A 21,659-nucleotide genomic window follows, 5' to 3' on the forward strand; every position below is an offset into this window, starting at 1 on the left:
GAGTGTAGTAGTGGACCCAAGTTTCATCTGTAGTCACAAACCGGCGCAAAAAATCTTGTTGGTTGCACTGAAAACAGGCCAGACTTTGTTCGGACATTTCCAATCTGGTGCGTTTATTGTCCAATGTCAAGAGCCGCGGCACACATCTTGCGGATAATTTTTTCATACCCAGTTCTTTGGTTAAAATATAATATACCCATTCAGAAGACATCCCTACAGCTTCAGCAATCTCTTGCACTTTCAGTCGATGGTCCTCCATGACCATTTTATGCACTTTTGCGATAAATTCTGGGGTCGTAACACTTTTTGGCCGTCCACTGCGCGGATCATCATCCAATCTCTCCCGACCAAATTTAAACTTGCTGGCCCACTTGGCAACAGTTGAAAATGAAGGAGCAGAGTCCCCCAGTGTGTTCTGAAAGTCGGCATGAATTTCCTTTGCTTTCATACCTTTCTTTACAAAGTATTTAATCACTGCTTGAATCTCAGTTTTTTTCCATTGTCACAAATCACTACGCGGGAACAACAACAAAGAGTTGTCACTACCACACTCCTGGAGCTAGAGCACTGACGTGCCACGTGTTCACTCACAAAGGATGTGTGATTATTGCGTGGGAACCTTGTTGCTCTAACACTGACATCTAGCGGTGATTCCGAAAACTTTTCAAACCGTCCTCGTATGCCATCAGATCCGTGATTGCTGAAGGTAGAAGACTAAAAGGTTATGCAACCTGTGAGAGAAGGTGCACGGTCTCTTCAAGTGACAGGAGCAACAGACGAATAGACATCATCGCCATCGACCCTCATACATCAATAGGCTACATAATCGACAAATGAAGACCAATGATATAGATGTTGATTCCCATAGGGAACCTGAAATATTTGTCCCGAATGAGTAAATTTATAATATCAACGCTGGCAACCAGGAATGAGTTAGCTGGAAAATTTATAATGTCCAATAACGGACCATTTATATTGGTATTGTAATGAAGACCAACCCAAAGAAGTTGACTTTGAAAAAAAGACAAATCTATGAGACCACAATACCATACTACAGAGACAAATAGATGCACTTGTGGACTTCTTGAAAAGATTTGTACTAGGCGCTGCCCTTCTCCACTCAGCTGTTACAGCCACGTTAAAGGGTTCAATAGCCATCTTCAGAAACCACACCTATAGATTTTCAACCACCTTGAAGTTACCCTGTTTTCATTTAAGCATTAAAAAACTTTTGGCTGAGTGGCTCAGATGATTGAGGCGCTGGCCTTCTGACCCAAACTTGGCAGGTTCTATCCTGGCTCAGTCTGGTGGTATTTGAAGGTGCTCAAATATGTCAGCCGTGGGACTAAATTCGGCACCTCGGCGTCTCCAAAAAGTGTAAAAGTAATTAGTGGGACGTAAAGCCAATAACATTATTATTAAAAAACTTTTGTGAAATTATATCTATTGGTTAAGGTACTCTTTTGTCCTTGTGGCAGCCTACAAGTGTTGTAGGAAGATATCAAATATATAATTAAGGGGTGGATGATGTTGACCTAAAAATCCCTGAAAAAGATCAATGAAATGCCCGTACATTTATAGGACAATGCTATAAAGTAAAAAAAAAAAAAAAGTGACTTTAAAATATTTTACCAAACTGAATTCTGGTGACTGTAACAATGGTTTTGCAAGTAATATATCCGTGTTCTGTTTACTGCACAGCTTTTGGTTTTACACAAATAATTATCTCCCAGTTTATTTAGAAGTGTGTATAATATGGATGTAATGATTTGCTGGATGCAATTTGCCCCCAAAGAACCTGGGAACTCTTGTTGCTTTTTGCACTCGTGACAGATTTTGGATGTTCTTCTCGTTTAATGTGCTGCTGTACAATAAATTTACTTTCCCCACTCCCTTTAATACTGCACAATTTATCAATTAAAACACACCCATTTGTCGTAAACACATCTTTGTTCAAATTCATTCTCTAGCTGATATCATCATCATCATCATCATCATCATCAGTTTTCCACTTCAGTTGCGCGGGTGTGGTTTACGAGCACTCTCCACTTCTGTCTGTCCATGTACCACTCTTCTCTCAAGACAACATCCCAGCTGACTCCTCTTGTTCCTATGTCCTCTTTCACTTGGCCCAACCATCTCTTCCTAGGTCTTCCTACCGGTCGTTTTCCGGCCACAACAGTGTGTAGCCATTGTTTTGCTGTCCTTCCATCGTCCAATCGTTTGACATGGCCAAACCATTTCAAACAGGCCCTTGTCACTTTCATTCTGGGATGGGTACACACCAGCTTCCTCCCTTATTCTTTCATTTCTGCGACTTGTAGTTTGCTGATATAAAACTACAATTTGGGGTGGTTTCACATTTGGCATTTTCTTGCACAGAACTGTAATATACACTTTGGAGGATATGTGCTGAAGTGGAGAGTTAACTGTTGTTTCCAATCCATTCTCTTTTCCATTTGTTCTTGGCCTTGATGTATGCAGGGGTGAATGACTGGCTGCAGGGGCGGGTGCGCAAGGAAGGTACTTGAGACATGTAAGGAAATACTTTCATCTAATGATCAGTTCTGTAATCGGTTTCTGTACATATCTCAGACAAGACTTGGCCATGAAAGATGTTCGACAAATTTAACCATATGTAAGCCAATTTTTTATAGATTATCACTTTTGGATTTTTATTAGTCTGACAATAGAGATTGCATGCTTAAATTTAAAAAAAAAGATCTAAAAATTCTTCAAAATGCTATATATTATCATAAAACCTTGTTGAAAGATGAAATAATGACCGATTAACCCAAAGCTGCAAAAAACGCAACAGAACGCAGAATCAAAACTTATTATCCCTCGCTATATCACAGAATTAATTTCTATACTACGTCCTAATGTAAAAGAAGAAAAAATGTCATTTCAACAACATTCGCCTATATATATATTATATATATAATATATACGGCTTTGGTGGTGGAGTCATGTGAGGTGTTGCGTAGTGCTGCTTCCTCTTAAAACAATAATCACCACCACCACCACCACTATCATGTGAAGTAAATGGACGAGGATAGGTTACCTATAGGAATAATGGACTCAGGCATGGAGGGTGAGTTAACCTCTTCAGTCTTGGGTGGGACTGTGACATCAGAAAAATAACTATTTTGTTTTATAGGTCCGTAGCCTCATTTCAAACTCAAATTCATACATGAAAGTAATTCTGAGTGAGCGGTGACCTTGCAATGAACGGTCCACATATGTGGACCTCAAGACTGGTTTGTGATGTGATGCCATTAGTGAAAAATTGAAAAATGATTTATTTTCCAAGCATATACAATTGAATATGGTAAAAAGAAAACAACGAAGGAATTTTTTTTATATTATTCTGCAAATTCCAAGTAATCTTTGGAAAACACACAAATAAAAATTATTTTCCACTCTCACAGCGGGAAAATTCTGATATCCTCCAACTTGACACAGTATTCATGTTGTTCAATAACAAACTTATATTAATGATAACTGCAGGAGTACCGTGATTTTGCAAATATAACCATATGCGTTTGAAAATATTTAACTAACACCAGGCAAGAGGCAACAATATCACGAAAAACTCCAGAAATATTTCAAGGTTTTTCACTTTGTGATTTCAAAATCACTTTCTGTGTATGTTCATCTTCTGATAACTCAGCATCACCGTTTTTAACCGTTCTTGGTCAGTTAAGACCATATTGCCTGAAAGAAACCACACAACTTATTAATAAAACACAATCGCAGTTGTGACCGGAGGTCCACATATGTGGACCATATATTTTTGATGTTGTACTGAACACTGTGTAACAATAATAATACTACATACATTATCACAGCTATCCTTCAAGCTTCCTTTGCAAATAAAAAAGTTCTGAATCCAAGTACTAAACTCTAACTGAATTTATTTCCACTTACTTGAAAGGCACCATTTTACCGTTTTTGCAGAAAACAAGTTGGCAAGGAATAACACAACTTGATGTAGATTCACAGTGGTGTCTTCTGGAACTGAAAATAGGTACTAGAAAGTCCACAGAAAAGGACTTTGAGTCTCAATTGTTGAAATATTGCACCAAGGAAATAAAATAATAGAATGTGGTCCTTATATGTGGACCCAGATAATGAAGAGTTATGCAGTGTTGACTACCAGTAATTTGTTTCCCCATCATACCAACATCCAAAAATCCTCCAATATCCACCAAAATAAAAAATAAAAGGATTACCTACCTGGTATATGTAGCCCCAAATAAAAATGAAAAAATTAAACGTCTTCACTTGCTGATGTTGATTAAAACAAAAGTTCATCCACTTTATCAGGATCATCTGCCTCTAGTTCTGCAGTTGAGGTGTTGGGTTATACTGCCATCATGCCAATTTGCTTGAGAAGTCTATTTCTGAGGGAGGTTTTCACATTCTTGTACATACTGAAAGTGATGTAATTCATAATAATTTCTTCCAGAAAATCTGTTATCAGTCAGCACCCTATTTTTCCCACCGTCTACATTGAAATTCCATCACTTTTGACAGAAATTATATCAAGCTGGCAATACTGGAGTTAACTGTATTGTAATTTTTATTGTTCATGTAAGAACAAAGGTTAAAGACACGATACTGCATAGGCTTTTGGGCTTATGCCGTGTCAAGAAAATAAGGTGAAATTCTTTAAGTTTCGGAGAGAACTGTGCTCTGCGTCATCAGAAGAAAATCTCAACTGTCCACGAGAAAGGCTTCTTAAACAATGACTTTTTGAAATTTAGTCGTTATAATAGAAGTGGAAATGGTACGTTCATTCGTCACCAGATGACACTTCGGACGTGGCACAGCGCTCGAAGCGGAAGCTGACCAAACCATCAGAATCAGTCTGAGTGTCACATAACATGTGTACGTAACATATGACGTTGACAGGTGTATGACATTGACACAAGCCTGGAATGAAACATCTGGTGCCGGGCTGAGTGGCTCAGACGGTTAAGGCGCTGGCCTTCTGACCCCAACTTGGCAGGTTCGATCCTGGCTCAGTCCAGTGGTATTTGAAGGTGCTCAAATACGTCAGCCTCGTGTCGGTAGATTTACTGGCACGTAAAAGAACTCCTGCGGGACTGAATTCCGGCACCTCGGCGTCTCCGAAAACCGTAAAAGAGTAGTTAGTGGGACGTAAAACAAATAACATTATTATGAAACATCTGGCGATGAGGAATGTACGAATTTGGAGAACACCGAGACAAAATAACAATAGTGAAGTACAGGGAAGGGAACAACCTACGTAAATCCTTAATGGCTTGCAACGAGGTATTACTTAATTGATAACCAGTGTCCCTGTTGAAATTGTTAGGATTTGTACATATTTCCATAGCTTCCCGTATAATCCTGGACCTGTAGTGTCTAGTATGGGTAAGAACTCGAGCACCTTGGAACGTGACATCATGACCCGACGATAGAGCGTGCTCGACTATTGCCGATTTGTCCGGCTGGTTGAAACAAATATAACGTTCATGTTCCTTAATACGAGTACCAATGGGCCGGCATGTTTGGCCGATGTATACCTTACTGCAAGTACAGGGAATTTCTTATACCCCAGGATGTAAAAGTGGGGACAATTAGACCTTGGTTTTACTCAGACTGTGAGGAATTTTAGTGGTGGTGTTAAACACAGTTTTTATATTGTGTTTGCAGAGGACCTTGGCAATTCGATCTGTGGTTTCCTTCACTTTTTCCTTCTGTGAGCTTTGCTGGATGCTTTGGGATGCTGGACTCTATGAATCTGCAAATTGCTGTAACCATTACCCTTGAACGTGATTTTGAGCGTGTCTATTTCCATCTTGATATTTGATGGCTCACAAATTTGTCTCGCCCTCTTGGCAAGTTTTGTGAGAATGCCTTGTATTTGTGCTGGATGGTGGTGAGAATCTGCATGAAGATAACGATTTGTGTGGGTAGGCTTACGATAGACGGTATGTCCTAAGGAGCTGTCTGGTTTCTTTCTTACTAGAACATCTAAGAAAGGAAGGCATCATCTCCATAGTGAATTTAATTGAAGGATGTTGCTGATTTAGGTGGTTTGGAAATAGATGAAGTTTCTCAGGACCTTCTGTCCAGACCACAAATGCATCATCAACATACCTCCACCATATCATAGGTTTGACGGGTGCTGAAGCAATAGGCTCCTCCTCAAAACTCTTCATAAAGAAATTAGCCACTACGTGCGAAAGTGGACTTCCCATAGCCACTCTATCCGTCTGTTCGTAAAAATTTCCACCCCACAAGAAATAGCTGGAAGTCATGCAGTGGTAAAATAGATTACTAATGTCCTCAGGGAGCAGGTGTTCAATGGGGACATGACCGAGTCAGTTGGCACTTTAGTGAATAAGGACTCCACATTGAAATACACCAAAAGTGCATTAGGTTGAAGGGTTATGGTTGACAGCTTGTTGACAAAATACCGAGAGTCCCTGACGTATGATTCAGTACATCCTATGTGTGGCTGAAGCAGTTTGCTTACGTAGTTCCTCCGACTGCTCAGAAACAGGCGGTCTCTCACACGAACCCGGATGCTAGTAAAACAGGCATCAATCTTTCCATGAAATCCTTGGACAAGAACCAAACGGCAGTTCTAGCTAGGGGTCTTAATTTCGCTGTCGCTCCCTCTAAAATTCCCATTGAGGAGTTAATTACTTCAATTGAGGTAGTCATCCACAAACTACCTACGGATGAGGCTGAGGAGTTAAGACAGAAATGTGTGAGACTCATAAGGTCCGCTGTTGTATCCGTGCCCAATTTAACAAGAGGCGAAAGGAGAGCTCTGAAGGGACTTAGAGATGATTCTGAACCGACCATTCTCTCAGCTGATAAGGGTAATGCGACAGTAGTTATTGGACACTGACGAATATAAGAATAAGATCTCGGCTATATTGTCAGAGCCTGTTTACAGATTGAGCTCACGTGACCCCACCACTCGTGTGTCCAATGCCACCATGAAGGTCTTAAGGCAATCTTCAGTTCCAAAGGAGGAGGCTAAACATCTGTCCCCGGGGGAGGCAGTGCCACCTAGTTTATATGAACTGCCTAAGATCCATAAAAAGGATATTCCCCTCAAACCTATTGTTAGTGAGACAGGTTCTCCTACGTATGCCCTGGCTAAATGCCTAAGCAAATTGCTTCAGCCACACATAGGATGTACTGAATCATACGTCAGGGACTCTCGGTATTTTGTCAACAAGCTGACAACCATAACCCTTCAACCTAATGCACTTTTGGTGTGTTTCGATGTGGAGTCCTTGTTCACTAAAGTGCCGATTGACTCGGTCATGTCTCTCATTGAACACCTGTTCCCTGAGGACATTACTAAGCTATTTTACCACTGCATGATTTCCAGCTCTTTCTTGTGGGGTGGGAATTTTTATGAACAGACGGATGGAGTGGCTATGGGAAGTCCACTTTCGCCCGTAATGGCTAATTTCTTTATGGAGCATTTTGAGGAGGAGGCTATTGCTTCGGTGCCCGTTAAACCTATGATATGGTGGAGGTATGTTGATGATGCATTTGCCCCTGAGAAACTTCTATTTCTAAAGCACCAAAATCAGCAACATCCTTCAATTAGATTCACTATGGAGATGGAGTCGGGCGGATGCCTTCTTTTCTTGGATGTTCTAGTAAGAAAGAAACCGGGTGGCTCCTTAGGACATACCATCTATCGTAAGCCTACCCACACAAATCGCTATCTTCATGCAGATTCTCACCACATCCAGCACAAAAACAAGGCATTCTCATGACACTCGCCAAGAGGGCAAGACAAATTTGTGAGCCTTCAAATATCCAGGTGGAGATGGACACGTTCAAGGGTAATGGTTACAGTGATTTACAGATTCATAGAGCCCTGTATCCCAGAGAAACGACCAAGCAAGGCTCACAGAAGGAAGAAGTGAAGGGAACTGCCTACTTGCCTTACATTCACAAGACCACAGATGGAATTGCCAAGGTCCTCCGCAAACACAATATAAAAACGTGTTTGGCACCGCCACTAAAAATGTTCATTCTGAGTAAAACCAAGGACAAATAGTCCCCACTTTTACATCCTGGGATAAGGTGTACATCGGCCAAAAATGCCGGTCCATTGGTACCCGTATCAAGGAACACGAACATAATATTCGTCTCAACCAGCCAGACAAATCGGCAATAACTGAACGCGCTCTGTCGTTGGGTCATGATGTCATGTTCCAAGATGCTCGAGCTCTTACCACACTAGACACTATAGGTCTGTGATTATACGGGAAGCTGTGGAAATACATAGAAGTCCTAACAATTTCAACAGGGACGCTGGCTATCAATAAAGTAATACCTGGTTGCCAGCCATTAAGGATTTACATAGGTAGTTCCCTTCCCTACTGTTATTTTGTCTCGGGGTTTTCCAAATTCGTACGTTCCTCGTCGTCAGATGTTTCACTCTAGGCTTGTGTCAACGTCATATGTTACGTGCACATGTTATGTGACCCTTTTAGACTGATTCTGACGGTTTGGTCAGCTTCCGCTTCGAACGCTAGCGCTGTGCCACATCCAGGGAGTCATCTGGTGAGGAATGAACGTACCATTTCTACCTCTATTATAACGTCTAAATTTCAAAAAGTCATTAAGAAACCTTTCTCGTGGGCAGTCGAGATTGTCTTCTGATGACGCAGAACACAGTTCTCTGCAGAACGTAAAGAATTTCACCTTATTTTCTTGACTCGGCATAAGCCCGAAAGCCTATACAGTATCACGTCTATAAATACGGGCCGTGAAAGGATCAATGGCAACAATAAAGGTTAATTTTGTGCGACCAGTATCCAGTATTCGGGAGATAGTGGGTTCGAACCTCACTGTCGGCAGCCCTGAAGATGATTTTCCGTGGTTATCCATTTTCACACCAGGCAAATGCTGGGGCTGTACCTTAATTAAGGCCACAACCTCTTCTTTCCCACTCCTAGCCACTTCCTGTCCCATCGTCGCCATAAGACCTATCTGTGTCGTTGCGACGTAAAAACAAATTGTAAAAAAAGAAATTTTGTTTCTTATTCCTATTCCCTGTATGGTTCATAAAGTGCGTTTTTTTCTTTCAGTTTGTATGTATTTAGAATGTTGCCAGGATATGTTCTCCATATGATTATAGTAAAATACATTGAATTACTTTTTAAAATTCCTCTTACGTTATATTTGGCTGTTTTCAGGAGGTGTTGAATATTTCTGCGGAACTGGGACAGGTGATCGAGGTAGCTGTGGCAAACCGTCTAATTGGAGAGGTTTTCAGCAACATTGGGGAGTACTTGGAAGCTCTCAAATATCAGAAGAGACATCTAGGTAATTTTGTTTTGGTATATGGCACAACACTTCCTTCACTTGTGAATGTTTAGAAGACAGTTTTCTTTATGTAATGTGGAGTAGTGGTTTTTCTTGTTGGCTGCATCACAGAATCATTACCGGTAGTATAAAATATTACTTTAGGTTGGTGATTCATCAGTGTAACTTCAAAAAGAAATAATAATTGAAGTACAAATTATGTTTACATTGAGTCCTTCACATTAACGACACGTTAACGAGTCAGAAACAATCAAAATATATGGTTATACATATTACACTTGTTAACTAAGTTACACTACAGTATACCAGTGACGTACAGCCTCAATAGAGTTTGGTGTCGCAAGGAGATGTTCTACCGTACAAGATGCAAGGCACAGCAGGAAATCCAATAGATACTCCATGGTCTGGGATTCTCTGCAGTCGCAGTTAATGGTGTCGACTGGGAAGTGCCATTTCTGGAGATTACTCTTGGATCTTCCAACTCCAGAACCAAGGTGATTGAGTGACGACCACACAATCCAATTTTGTTCATGCCCAGATGACAGGCTTTCTGAAGGGTAAGGCCAGGTAGAGTTATTCTCAAGTCGATATAGCAGGTGGAATTGCTGATGGACCTGTTTAGTTCTCTCTGCATTGGCTTCATGAGAAATATCTGGTGCTATCCCTGCAGGCTGGTAGAGTTTTACAAGAGGTGTAGGCCTGAAACAACGTGTAATAAGCGTACATGTTTCACTGAGTGCCTTGTCAACCATGTTTGTGTGGTACACTAATGTTCATAAAAACCAGAACATCTTGAAAGACTAGGGATAGCAAGTTCATGTTCACAGGACATGTGCATTAATATGCTCTGAAGAAATGATGAGCATTTGAACCATGTTGGCCCTCAGGTTCAAGGTCCACATTGATATCTTGGTGCACCACCACTGACTGATAAAATGTGCCTGCTGCTCTTGTCGCCATAAACCAAAGGTAATGGGTCAGTGTGACTTGAGCAGACGTGCAGGATACTCGGAGATGTATGCGAGAACGGTGAGTTTGAATGAGGGTGCATTATTGGCATGGGAGGAAATGATGCATCCATCTGGGAAATTGCTGCTGATGTGGGACGAAGTGTCGGTAGTGCAACGGGTGTGTACAGAATGGTTCACAGAAAGACTAGAACACGACGAGATGGATCTGGTCACACCACCCAGCCCCCACCCCCCAGAGAAGATAGACACCTCATTCGAATGACATTGTAGGACAGATCTGTGTCGTCCTCAGCTCTGGTGTAACAGTGGACCAGTGTAAATCGTACACTATCGGGAGTGACAGTCCATTGCTGTTTATTACGGTCTGGGTTACTGGCGCGTCGTCCATTTCTCCGCCTACCTTTCACTAATGTGCATAAACATGTTAGACTGCAATGGTGTATGGAGCGACATCACTGGGGACAGGAATGGCAGCAGATATTGTTTTCAGATGAATCCAGGTTCTGTTTGTTTGAAAATGATGGCCACATTTTGGTTCGCCGCAGGTGGAGAGGCATCACATTGACTGCATTCGCACAAGACATACAGCACCAACTCAAGACCTTATGGTGTGGGGTGCTATTGGGTACAACCAGAAATCACAGTTAGTGTATGTCCAGGGCACTATGACCAATTTCACCTACATGAATGACATCCTGCGACCCGTAGCCATACCCTTTCTGCACGACACCCCAGGTGCCATATTTCAGCAGGACAATGATTTCAGCAGGACAATGCGCAATCACACGTTATTGCATGAACACACGCCTTCTTGTTGTCACAGGATGTCAGACTGTTGCCCTGGCCCGCTCGATCACTGAACTTGTCATCAATCGAAAATGTGTGGGATATAATACCAATATAAATGTCCATTAACGGACCATTGATATTGGTATTATAAATTTACTCATTCGGAACAATTATTTCTGATTCCCTATGGGAATCAACATCTACATCATGTGTGGGATATGGCGAAACAACGGGTGCGGCTCTGTGACCCTATGCCCACCACCAAAGATGAACTGTGGAAGCAGGTGAATGCAGCATGGACGGCTATTCCCCAGGACGCCATTCACGCCTTATATGCGTCAGTGCCATCACACATGGAACAAGGTATCAGTGCCCATAGAGGACCCACTCCCTACTAGGCAACAGGATACATGCCGAACCTAGGTGACTGAAATGCTAATTGTTTCTGCAGAATATACTAATGAACGTTCACTGTGAATATGAACTTCCTATCTCTAGTCTTTCAAGGTGTTCTGTTTTTTATGAACATGAGTGTAGATTTGTACCTACTTCTTCTTGTACCATATCCTCATTGGGTGTCTTATGTCATCAGGGCGACCTGATTCTTCTCAGCAACTGGGAAGAGAGTGGGGGTACTGAGCCCATACCATTCTCGTAGATTCTGCAGCCAAGATATTCTCGTTCTTCTCCTACTTCTCCTTCCTTCAATTTTACCTTGTAAGGTAAGGTGAAGGAGTCTAAGGAGTCTATATTTATAATTTCAAATGATATGGCCAAAGTACTCAAGTTTCTTCTTTTTGATATTGTGCGTGACCTGTAGCTCTTTGTTCAGGCGTTGGAGTACTTCTGTCAAACCATGATATTCTGCGCAGGCATCACTAGCACCACATCTCAAAGGATCAAAGTTTTTTGGTGGTGTTCTCTGGGGTTCAGGTCTCGGCACTATAAAATAAGACAGAAAATACATAACACCGAAATAAACGGAGACGGAGGGTGATCTTGAAGTTCCTGTTACAGAGAAGTTTGCTTATTCTCTTGAATGCAGTCCTTGTCTGTTTAATCTGGGACCTGATTTAAACATTGTTCCAGTTGTGATCAAGTACGCTGTCGAGATACTTGAAGCATTGGACTTGCTCCATTGATGTGTCAGCTGTTGTCAAATTAACAGGTTGAATGACATATTTGCTTATGACCATTACTTTTTTTTGTGTGTTTAAATGCGGAGCTGCTGCAGAACTGTGTTCAACCACACGGTTTGGTAATGTCTGCAGATCTTCAGCACTTGTTGCAAGCAGAACAGTATCATCTGCATATCGCAGATTATTTATTGTGATCCCATTAATGATGCCCTCCCGTTTTCCTTGTAGTGCTTCAGAAATACCCTTTCAGAGTAAATATTGTAGAGTGGAGACAGAACACAGCCTTGCCTCACTCCTTGCTTTATTTTAACAACACATATTATTATTTTATTCCTTTATTCACATGGCCTAAAGCCTGCTTTTCTGCCAGACCATGTCTGATAATGTTCATACAGTTCAACAGTATATTACACACATTACACACACACACACACACACACACACACACTCTCTATAATACTAAATTGTACACATAGTTATAAAAACATAAAGAAAGAAAACAAATCATCTCTAAAAATAATCCAGAAGAAATACACATGGAATTAAATAAGAAAACAGGAAAGTAGAATTTGTCTAGTTACACTCAAATTGATCCATCACCGAGCTCGATAGCTGCAATCGCTTAAGTGCGGACAGTATCCAGTATTCGGGAGATAGTAGGTTCGAACCCCACTGTCGGCAGCCCTGAAAATGGTTTTCCGTGGTTTCCCATTTTCACACCAGGCAAATGCTGGGGCTGTACCTTAATTAAGGCCACGGCCGCTTCCTACCCACTCCTAGCCCTTCCCTGTCCCATCGTCGCCATAAGACCTATCTGTGTCGGTGCGACGTAAAGCAACTAGCAAAAAAAAAAATTTTAAAAAAATTGATCCATCCAAGTACCGCTGCCAACATTTCATTTTTAAATACCGGTTCAGATAACATGTCCCTTAGGTCTTTGGGCAACAAATTCAGTGTTCGAATTGCACTGGCAACAGAAGTTATTGTAGAGGGTGAATCTGTGATTTGTTATTTTGAGGGTTACATTAGCTGCTGCTCTGGATGGGATGTTAATGAATGGTTGAGAGCAATTGGAAAGAATCTGTTAGATAAGAGGGTGTCTGCTTATATATCATTTTGTCGAGTAGAAGCAATGAATGATAGCTACGACGCTGGTTTAGTTTAAGCCAATTTAGCTCGTGGAATGTTCATTATAAAGCGGACACAAGCATTCTGAGCTCTGTGAAGTCTGTTCGAGAGGGCGCCACTTAGTCTGCCGTACAAGACGTCACAGTAGTCACACAGAGGCATCATTAGCTAGTGAACCAACAGCTTTCTGACCTTAAAAGGAAGTAAATTTTTTATCCTTTCAAGTGAGTGAAGGGAAAAAAATGGCGGTTACATATTCTGTCCGCTCAAGGCTTTTGTCCAGTATTAATCCTAAATATCCAACTACCGAGCTCAATAGCTGCAGTGCGGCCAGTATCCAGTAATACCAATATAAATGGTCCGTTATTGGACATATTGGAATGGGAATCAACATCTGTATTAGTATCCAGTATTCGGGAGATAGTGAGTTTGAACCCCACTGTCGGCAGCCCTGAAGATGGTTTTCCATGGTTTCCCATTTTTACATGAGGCAAATGCTGGGGCTGTACCTTAATTAAGGCCACGGCTGCTTTCTTCCCACTCCTTGCCCTTTCCTGTCCCATCATTGCCATAAGACCTATCTGCGTCGATGCAACGTAAAACAACTTGTAAAAAAAAATCTTCAACTTTGTTTTCAAAAGGGATAACGATTCCATTTAATGCAGGGCCTCTCAGGGTGCATGCGCGTGGTGCATGCACTGTGCACGGTGCAAAAGACGACTTCGCTTGGTTGACCAGAGTGCAGACCCCTCCACTCCTCTCTCCCTACACCTGTCTCACCCGTTCGGCCTGTCTCCGCGTTCCTCACCTTCACTGCTGTTTCTCCTCCACTGCGAAATGTTTATGTGTGGTGAGCGGAGACGCTCAGTTGTATGGGACAAGGTTACCAGTGTTATTAAAAAATTAAAAAAGTGAATTAGAAATACACATACATGTTTGAGAGGAATGTAAACATAATTTTAAAAAATGCAGAACCCGTAACCAAAATGAAAATGCTACAGTACTGGAACAAACCTCATTTGTGGATACAGAATGTTCTTCTTCAAGATGTTTCAACTTCCTTAATTCTTTCTCTCTGGCGTCTCCTACGATTTCACAATAATTTTCCGAATGTAGTCTGTTGTAGTGTCTTTCAGTAGACGATTTTTTTACGCACGTAATTATTGTCCAACAGAATAAGCATTTGGCGTTATCGTCACGACAGACAAAAAGAAAATACGAAAGTTCCCAGTTCGATTGAAATGGACTTTCGGAAGTCTTTGCTTTCTTCGAAACAGGTTGCTCCATTATTATGTAGTTGTCGTGCGCTTATCTATTTCACTGATAAACACGTCGTCTACCACCAAACGCTTCGTCGCTCTCAGCACACTACACCATCCGAGTCAAGCCGAGCTGAGGCGAAGCGTACCGATGCACAGCGCACAGAGCCTATGCACCTCGCTCTGCACGCGTGAGAGTTTGGGCGTTTGAGAGGCCCTGATTTAATGTTAAGTGATAATGGGTCTTCGACGTACCTGTCATTATAGCTTGAGATTTCACGGGGTTCATTCTGATATTCTGGGCACGCATATTCTGCAGGATGATAACATAATGCATGAGATGTCATTCTTACTACCAGTGATCTTATACAAAGGATACTATTCCTAGCTTCCGCCTTCAGCCTCGTTATTTTGGCAATAATGTTTGTAGATTACAGTATGATCAAGAATGACTCGCAGCTCCCAGGAACATATAACAGGATAAATAGAGTGACAGGTCAGTGTGGGAAGAGAGAGTAATAGAAAGAGGAGACAAGAACAGACATGAAACCCCAATAGGGCAAGGAAAATGTCTACATCTTCATACAATGCTGTCTTCGAATAGACTGGCTTTCTCCACATCAATCCCAGTTCTACGTCCATTTCTTTTCACTGCTGACGAGCCCGTTTCTGCTTCCTAGTTTCATCAGGAGGGTGGGCATCAGCACTTGTAGAGGGGAAATCATCATCAGATTTTGAGCCTTGATGTTGGAAGTGTAGGATAAGAAGAAAGTCAGATAAATATAAGAAAGGGGAAGGGAGAAAAAGAAACTGATGGATGGAGATTGTAAAAGACTGGGATCATAGGCCAAACACAAAATGAGAGAGGGAAACCAGCGCGTCAGTAATAGTAACGTAAAGGGCAAACAGGTGACAGATCAAATAATATTTAGAAAGATAGGAACTACGAAAGGAACATGCAATAGGATAAATACAATCACAGGTCAGTGGAGAAAATGGACCTTTTCTGGGGCTGAGAAGAAATTGATGTAGATGTGATAAGGAGGGAGACAATCTGTTTGAAGTTGTAGAGATTGTCATTGTCGTCATCATAATAATCATCATCATCATCATTCAACCATCTCCAGTTACTTGGGTGCATTGTAAGAATACTCTCTCTGTTTATGCAGTTACACTACTTCTTCTTCGGCTTGGCACCATTCTGCATCTTGCCTGTCCAGTTATAATCATAAAGTATCAAAACCATTACATTAAAACAGTGCTGAGGGTTGTTTTATTATTATTGTCTTTATTATTATTATTATTATTATTATTATTATTATTATTATTATTATTATTATTATTATTATTATTATTATTACTACTCCATTACGCTCTTCTAGGGACCATGTGCCAGTTTCAATGCTTCATCCTTCGTTGTTCCTTCTTCCTCCAATACTCCTCTCTGTCTCCTTTTCCTCCCTTTGGACCATTTTGAACATGCTTTCTTTCCCTTCCGACCTTGGAAGCCTTCCATTTTTAACACTTTCTTTCTGAAATTTCTCTCTCTCTGTTTATTCTTCATCTTGCTCCAAAGATGTTTGGAGATCTGTTTAGTTAGCCTGTTGTCCTCCATTTTGTATACATGTCCAAAAAATATAAATTGCATCTTTCTCATTGTTTCTGTTATGTTTTCTGTGTTGCGATATATTTCATCATTACTTCTTGATTTCCATAGATCTGTAGTTCTTAGCAGACTGAATATATTCCATATAATTCTTCTTTCCATTACTTCTAATTTATTCAGCTTGTAATTCAGTACTAGATATTCAAATTATTTGTCAGTCATACCAGCATGCAATTTTTTGCTCCAGAACCAGTTTGCAGACTGTTATTTAAACTCCATCATCAGTGATTTAAAACATGTTAATCCACATAGGTGTCTTATTGGATGGATACAGATTGTAAATGATTAGGATTACTGGACAGACACACAAGGAGAGATGAAAACCAGTGGGCTGCCGGCCCAACAGCTTAAACAGCATGCCCAGCCTTCTAATGTTTTCTTTTATCTTTGCTCCGTCTTCTCCCACTGAGCTGTCATAGTATTTATCCTATTACGTGTTTCTTTTCATGTTCCTATCTTTCTATATACAGTGGACTCTCGATAATTCGCAGTAATTAATTCACAAAGTTCCACGAATTAACGAAACCTTCAAATTATCCACAGGTTTTCTTTTAAGCCTAGTAAAAACAGTCATCTGTTAAAATATTGAAATGTATGAACAAATGAAAAAGTAATGGTAACATGTTATGTTACATTGCAAGACACAACGGAGGAAATGAATATTCAACAAAAAATACACGCGCTTTACAAAATGAACATGGATTATGCCAACAATAACTAACTATAGTTTTCAGTTTTCCAGTTACGGTTAACCTTATGTCATTTTACGACCACTCGTATTGAAAACTTGGGAGTGTCACAAATCACAATTGAAAACTCTTGCAACTAAATTATTTGTAAATTTAAAAAGACTTCGGCAGTTCATACCTACAATGGGCACTAGGAAACTTTTGCTATACCCAGAAACGGATGGCTGGACACCCCTGTTATGGGAGGGGTGAAAACCGGTCTAGAAGACAGCAAGGCGCGACCTTCACACCAGTTGTTACCAAGCAGTGGGATTGAAAGCAAGTTAAGATGTCAGTGAATATCGCGCAATTATCCACTACAATTTTGCTCGTGGATTAACTGTTGACCAGTGCCTGGTGGAAATGTCTCCTGTGCTGGGGAAAGACTGTCCACATCGGACATCAATTTTCCGCTGGTACAAAGAGTTCCAGAAGGGAAATTTTGGGGTTGAAGACGATCCTCGTTCTGGGCGACCGTCCGAATCAGTGACTGAGGAAAACATTGAAGCTGTGAGGAAAATGTTGCAGCAAAAGAGGCTGTTGACATATCGGCAGGTAGAAGAGACCCTCCACATCCTTGCACCAGCTATTCATTCAGTTCTACACGGCCATCTCCATGTTAGAAAGGTTTATTCACTTTGGGTGCCCCATTCACTTTCAGAAGAACAAAGGGCACATCAAGTGAAATGGTGCGGAGAAATGCTAAAACAGTTTCAAAATGGGACTTTGCATAATGTCAATAGCATCGTTACAGGTGACGACACTTACGATGTCTCAACAAAATGCCAGAACAAGGTGTGGCTGTTGGAAGATGAGGGTGCTCCTGTGACTGTGTGAAAGTCAAGGTCAGTGGAGAAAAGGACGATTGCAGTATTCTTGACTAAACGGGGCATCCTGACTCGGGTTGTGCTAGAAACACGAAGGAGAGCTACTGCGAAGTGGCACAGTGAGACTTGTCTGCCTCAGGTCATCCAGGTTCTCAAGCAGCTCCGCCCAAGGTCACGGCTCAACACTTGGCTCTTGCATCACGACAATATTCCAGCCGTTGTGCTAATGTAACAATGGATTTTCTTGCCAGATTAGGGTTGACTGTGCTCGATCACCCTCCATACAGTCCTGATCTTGCCCAATGCATACCTGCCAACTTTCCCGATTTAGGCGGGAGCCCCCGATTTTCGACAGTTTTTCCCACCTCCCGATTATTCTCTTATTTCTCCCTATTTTAGCTTATTTTTTGGTGAGCTTCATTTGTTTCCAAATCCCGCCATTTCAGCTTTTTTACGCCAGTGGCCGGAAGTCCTTCGCTCATTGGCCGCTTTCAAATGAAATATAGTTTATTCATGTGAGAAATGTGCACGAATGTGCGATGTTTATTGAAACCTATTGCGTCGCGTATATCGATTGTCAATCTTTCGTTCTCGCGTGCTATGTTCGTGTTCGTTCACATCAGTCTAGTCATTCCATTCTCTTTGGTCGATTCTAGAGACTAGTCACTAGATATTGAGTCTTTTTTACTAATTTGGTGACAGATTTTCAATGATAATGACTGGTGACTTTTCTAGAGTTTTTTGAGCCATTTGGAGACAATTCTGACTAATTTTAATTTATCGCAATATAAATAAAATAAGAGTTTTGTCTGTACATTGCTCAGAATTTTAAAAAAATATGATATTTCTGTACTGGTCGTGACCATAGCAACAAGGGGAAATGCTTGTTTTAATTTTCCGTAATTTCTGTCTGTCTACATGAATGTACATACGCACAGTCATCACGAGAAAACGGCTGAAGAGAATTGGGGAATCGGGAATAAGTCGCTACAATCTAGGCCATAAATAATTTTATTCACACTGAGTGAAATGGTACCGTACTGGTTATGATACAGAGATATTCATGAATTTGAAATTTTTTTCTTTGTTCTTTTTTTTCGCGAAGTCCATACCAGCGCCGAGGTACATGAAAATGGGTGAACAGAATTTTATGTAAAGTCGGGAATAAGGAACTGCAATCTATGCTATAAATAACTTTATTCACTCTGTTTGAAATGGTAGCTTGGGGGAAGGTGTCAAAAATATAATTTTTAGTTACTTATCTTACTGGTCATATTGAAAGGTACTACATAACAAAAGTTATAGAGAATACAATTTCCGATTATTTGTGTCTTATTCAGTTTTACCGTACCAACTATAATAATATTGGTGGTGATAGTGATTGTGAAGATGATTATCAAAATGAGAAAAGTCATGAAGGAACAATCACTTAAATAACACAAGAGGTTGTCATGAAAGAAAGGAGGACTCACTTGACATTAGATGCTCTAATATCACAGATTCGGAAGAAAACTAAATGTGAAGGCCTCCAATATAGGAAGCTCATAAAATTGATCAACAATAACATTACATTGACCATTGTTTATTGTGGTGTGCTTTGTGTATTCTGCTGCCACGTATCTCTGATAGATGGGATTACTGCTGCGTATCGAGTATAACAGCCTGCCTGAGTATTGTTGGGAAGTAGCTGGGGAGTAGAGAGTTAGATCTCTCTCTTCTTTAGCATGCTATTCCTCTGGTTCATAAATTTTCTGATACTACTGGTACGTTACACACTGGATCATCATAATATTCCAGCTATTCGATCCCGACTCTCAGGCAGTGATTGGAATGAACAGTGTGCACATTTAAACAGAATAATTACACAGGAGTATTCGTGGCTGTATGCAGCCTGGTCATTCTAGTTCTGAAACTTTGAACTGTTAGGTCAACAAATCGCTGGTTAATAGAGCAAACGCCGGAAAAGCCATCCATCTAATTTTTGATCTGATTTTTGATATGCTCTATTGGTGGAAAAGAATCTAATTCCCTCCATGGGAACTTAGAATTTCCATTTGGAATTGCTAGGCGGGCATTAATTCCATTGTGGAGTTTTATCTCCCGTATGCAGTTATCAGACTGTGCTTCATAAATAAGCTTCTGATAAGTTCACCTGCATACACCCCAGCGTCAGTGGGTAGGGTCTGACACATCCCACTCTGAAGAGTCTAGTGTCAGACCTAAGGCGAAACGCTGGTTAATAGAGCAAACGCCGGAAAAGCCATCCATCTAATTTTTGATCTGATTTTTGATATGCTCTGTTGGTGGAAAAGAATCTAATTCCCTCCATGGGAACTTAGAATTTCCATTTGGAATTGCTAGGCGGTAGAGGTGTGACGGTCCAGAGAAAATGTGTCACTGCTCCAACTGCTCCAGTGACACGACTGGAGCAGTGACACGTTGCCGGTCCAGTGACAAACCGGTCCAACCACAGATGAAGCTGAGGAGCATGGGATAGCATGCAGAGCGCGGTGACACGCTGCCGGTCCAGTGACAAACCGGTCCAGCAACAGATGGAGCTGAGGATCATGGCTCCGCGGTGACACGCTACCGGTCCAGTGACAACCGGTACAAGCACAAATGGAGCTGAGGAACACTGTTGCCAGCCCATAAATATTTTCTCCACCAATTTTTAGTTCAAAATCTGCTAAATTTCGAACTGAAGTAAAAGAGCATATATCAACTGTGTTAATAGAGGGGATTAACTCAACACTCACCGCACTATATGCTCTGAAACAGATCTGCAGATCTGACGTCCTGTGGTTGCATATGAAGCCACATGGTACTACTCTCTTTCAAAATATATGCTGGCAGTTCAAAGTGCAAAGCACATCCGGAAATTCTCAAATCTGTTTCGAAAGTTACTTTCACTTTCATTACTGTTTTCATTGGTTTTGATAAGTACGGAAAAAAACAATGTCTAACACTTTCGCATTTATATTGCACTACCAATAGGTGCACCGTCCGTGTTTGGGATTACTAGGATGCTTAACCAACTAGTCTTTTAAAGTTTAATTCTTTAACCACTTTTTACGAAATATCTGACTGTACATTTAACCTTTTCTTTTGACATATTGACATACCAAACATAACCTGACGTCAAAAGAAACACGATATCAAACACGACACTACCCGTCTCCTCTCATCAAGAGCACAGTAACGATTGCAACCAATTCTGGCTAAGGTTGTGGGCCAGAGCTGCTCTCATTGTGTTATACGGGCCCGCCTGAAAAAATTACAACTCGGACCCTGTCAAATAAAATGTAAAATGTATGAATAAAACCAAACTCCATTGCGCAACAGCGCCGAAGGGTCATGACCTACCAAGCAAAAGCAAACCTATGAATAACTACTGCAAATTAAATCACCGAGCTTGATAGCTGCAGTTGCTTAAGTGCGGCCAGTATCCAGTATTCGGGAGATAGTGGGTTCGAACCCCACTGTCGGCAGCCCTGAAGATGGTCTTCCGTGGTTTCCCATTTTCACACCAGGCAAATTTAATTAACTAAGACCACGGCCGCTTCCTTCCCACTCCTAGCCCTTTCCTGTCCCATCGTCGCCGTAAGACCTATCTGTGTCGGTGCGACGTAAAGCAACTTGCAAATGAAATCACAACAGGAAGATGTAATGCAATACATTGTCAATTTATGTAAGCAAATGAATTATTCATTACTGTAAGATTTCGAACAAAATATTTAAAGGTTCTTTAAGTTGATGCCATCCTGGTGGGAACATCCAAATGTTGTCCATCGATAACATCACAGGGAAATT

At 41.1% G+C, this 21,659-nt stretch overlaps 1 protein-coding gene across 1 annotated transcript in view; it reads left to right on the forward strand.

Moving 5' to 3' along the window:
- Positions 1-21,659, forward strand: part of LOC136886104 (tonsoku-like protein) — a 250,748-nt gene that overhangs the window by 9,049 nt on the left and 220,040 nt on the right. The window contains exon 3 of the mRNA XM_068227232.1: positions 9,213-9,342. Coding sequence (XP_068083333.1) covers positions 9,213-9,342 — 130 coding nt within the window. The remainder of the gene's footprint in view (positions 1-9,212; positions 9,343-21,659) is intronic.

The sequence above is a fragment of the Anabrus simplex genome, chromosome 1 (genome assembly GCF_040414725.1).
Source record: "Anabrus simplex isolate iqAnaSimp1 chromosome 1, ASM4041472v1, whole genome shotgun sequence".
In the NCBI taxonomy this organism is placed as follows: Eukaryota; Metazoa; Arthropoda; class Insecta; order Orthoptera; family Tettigoniidae; genus Anabrus; species Anabrus simplex.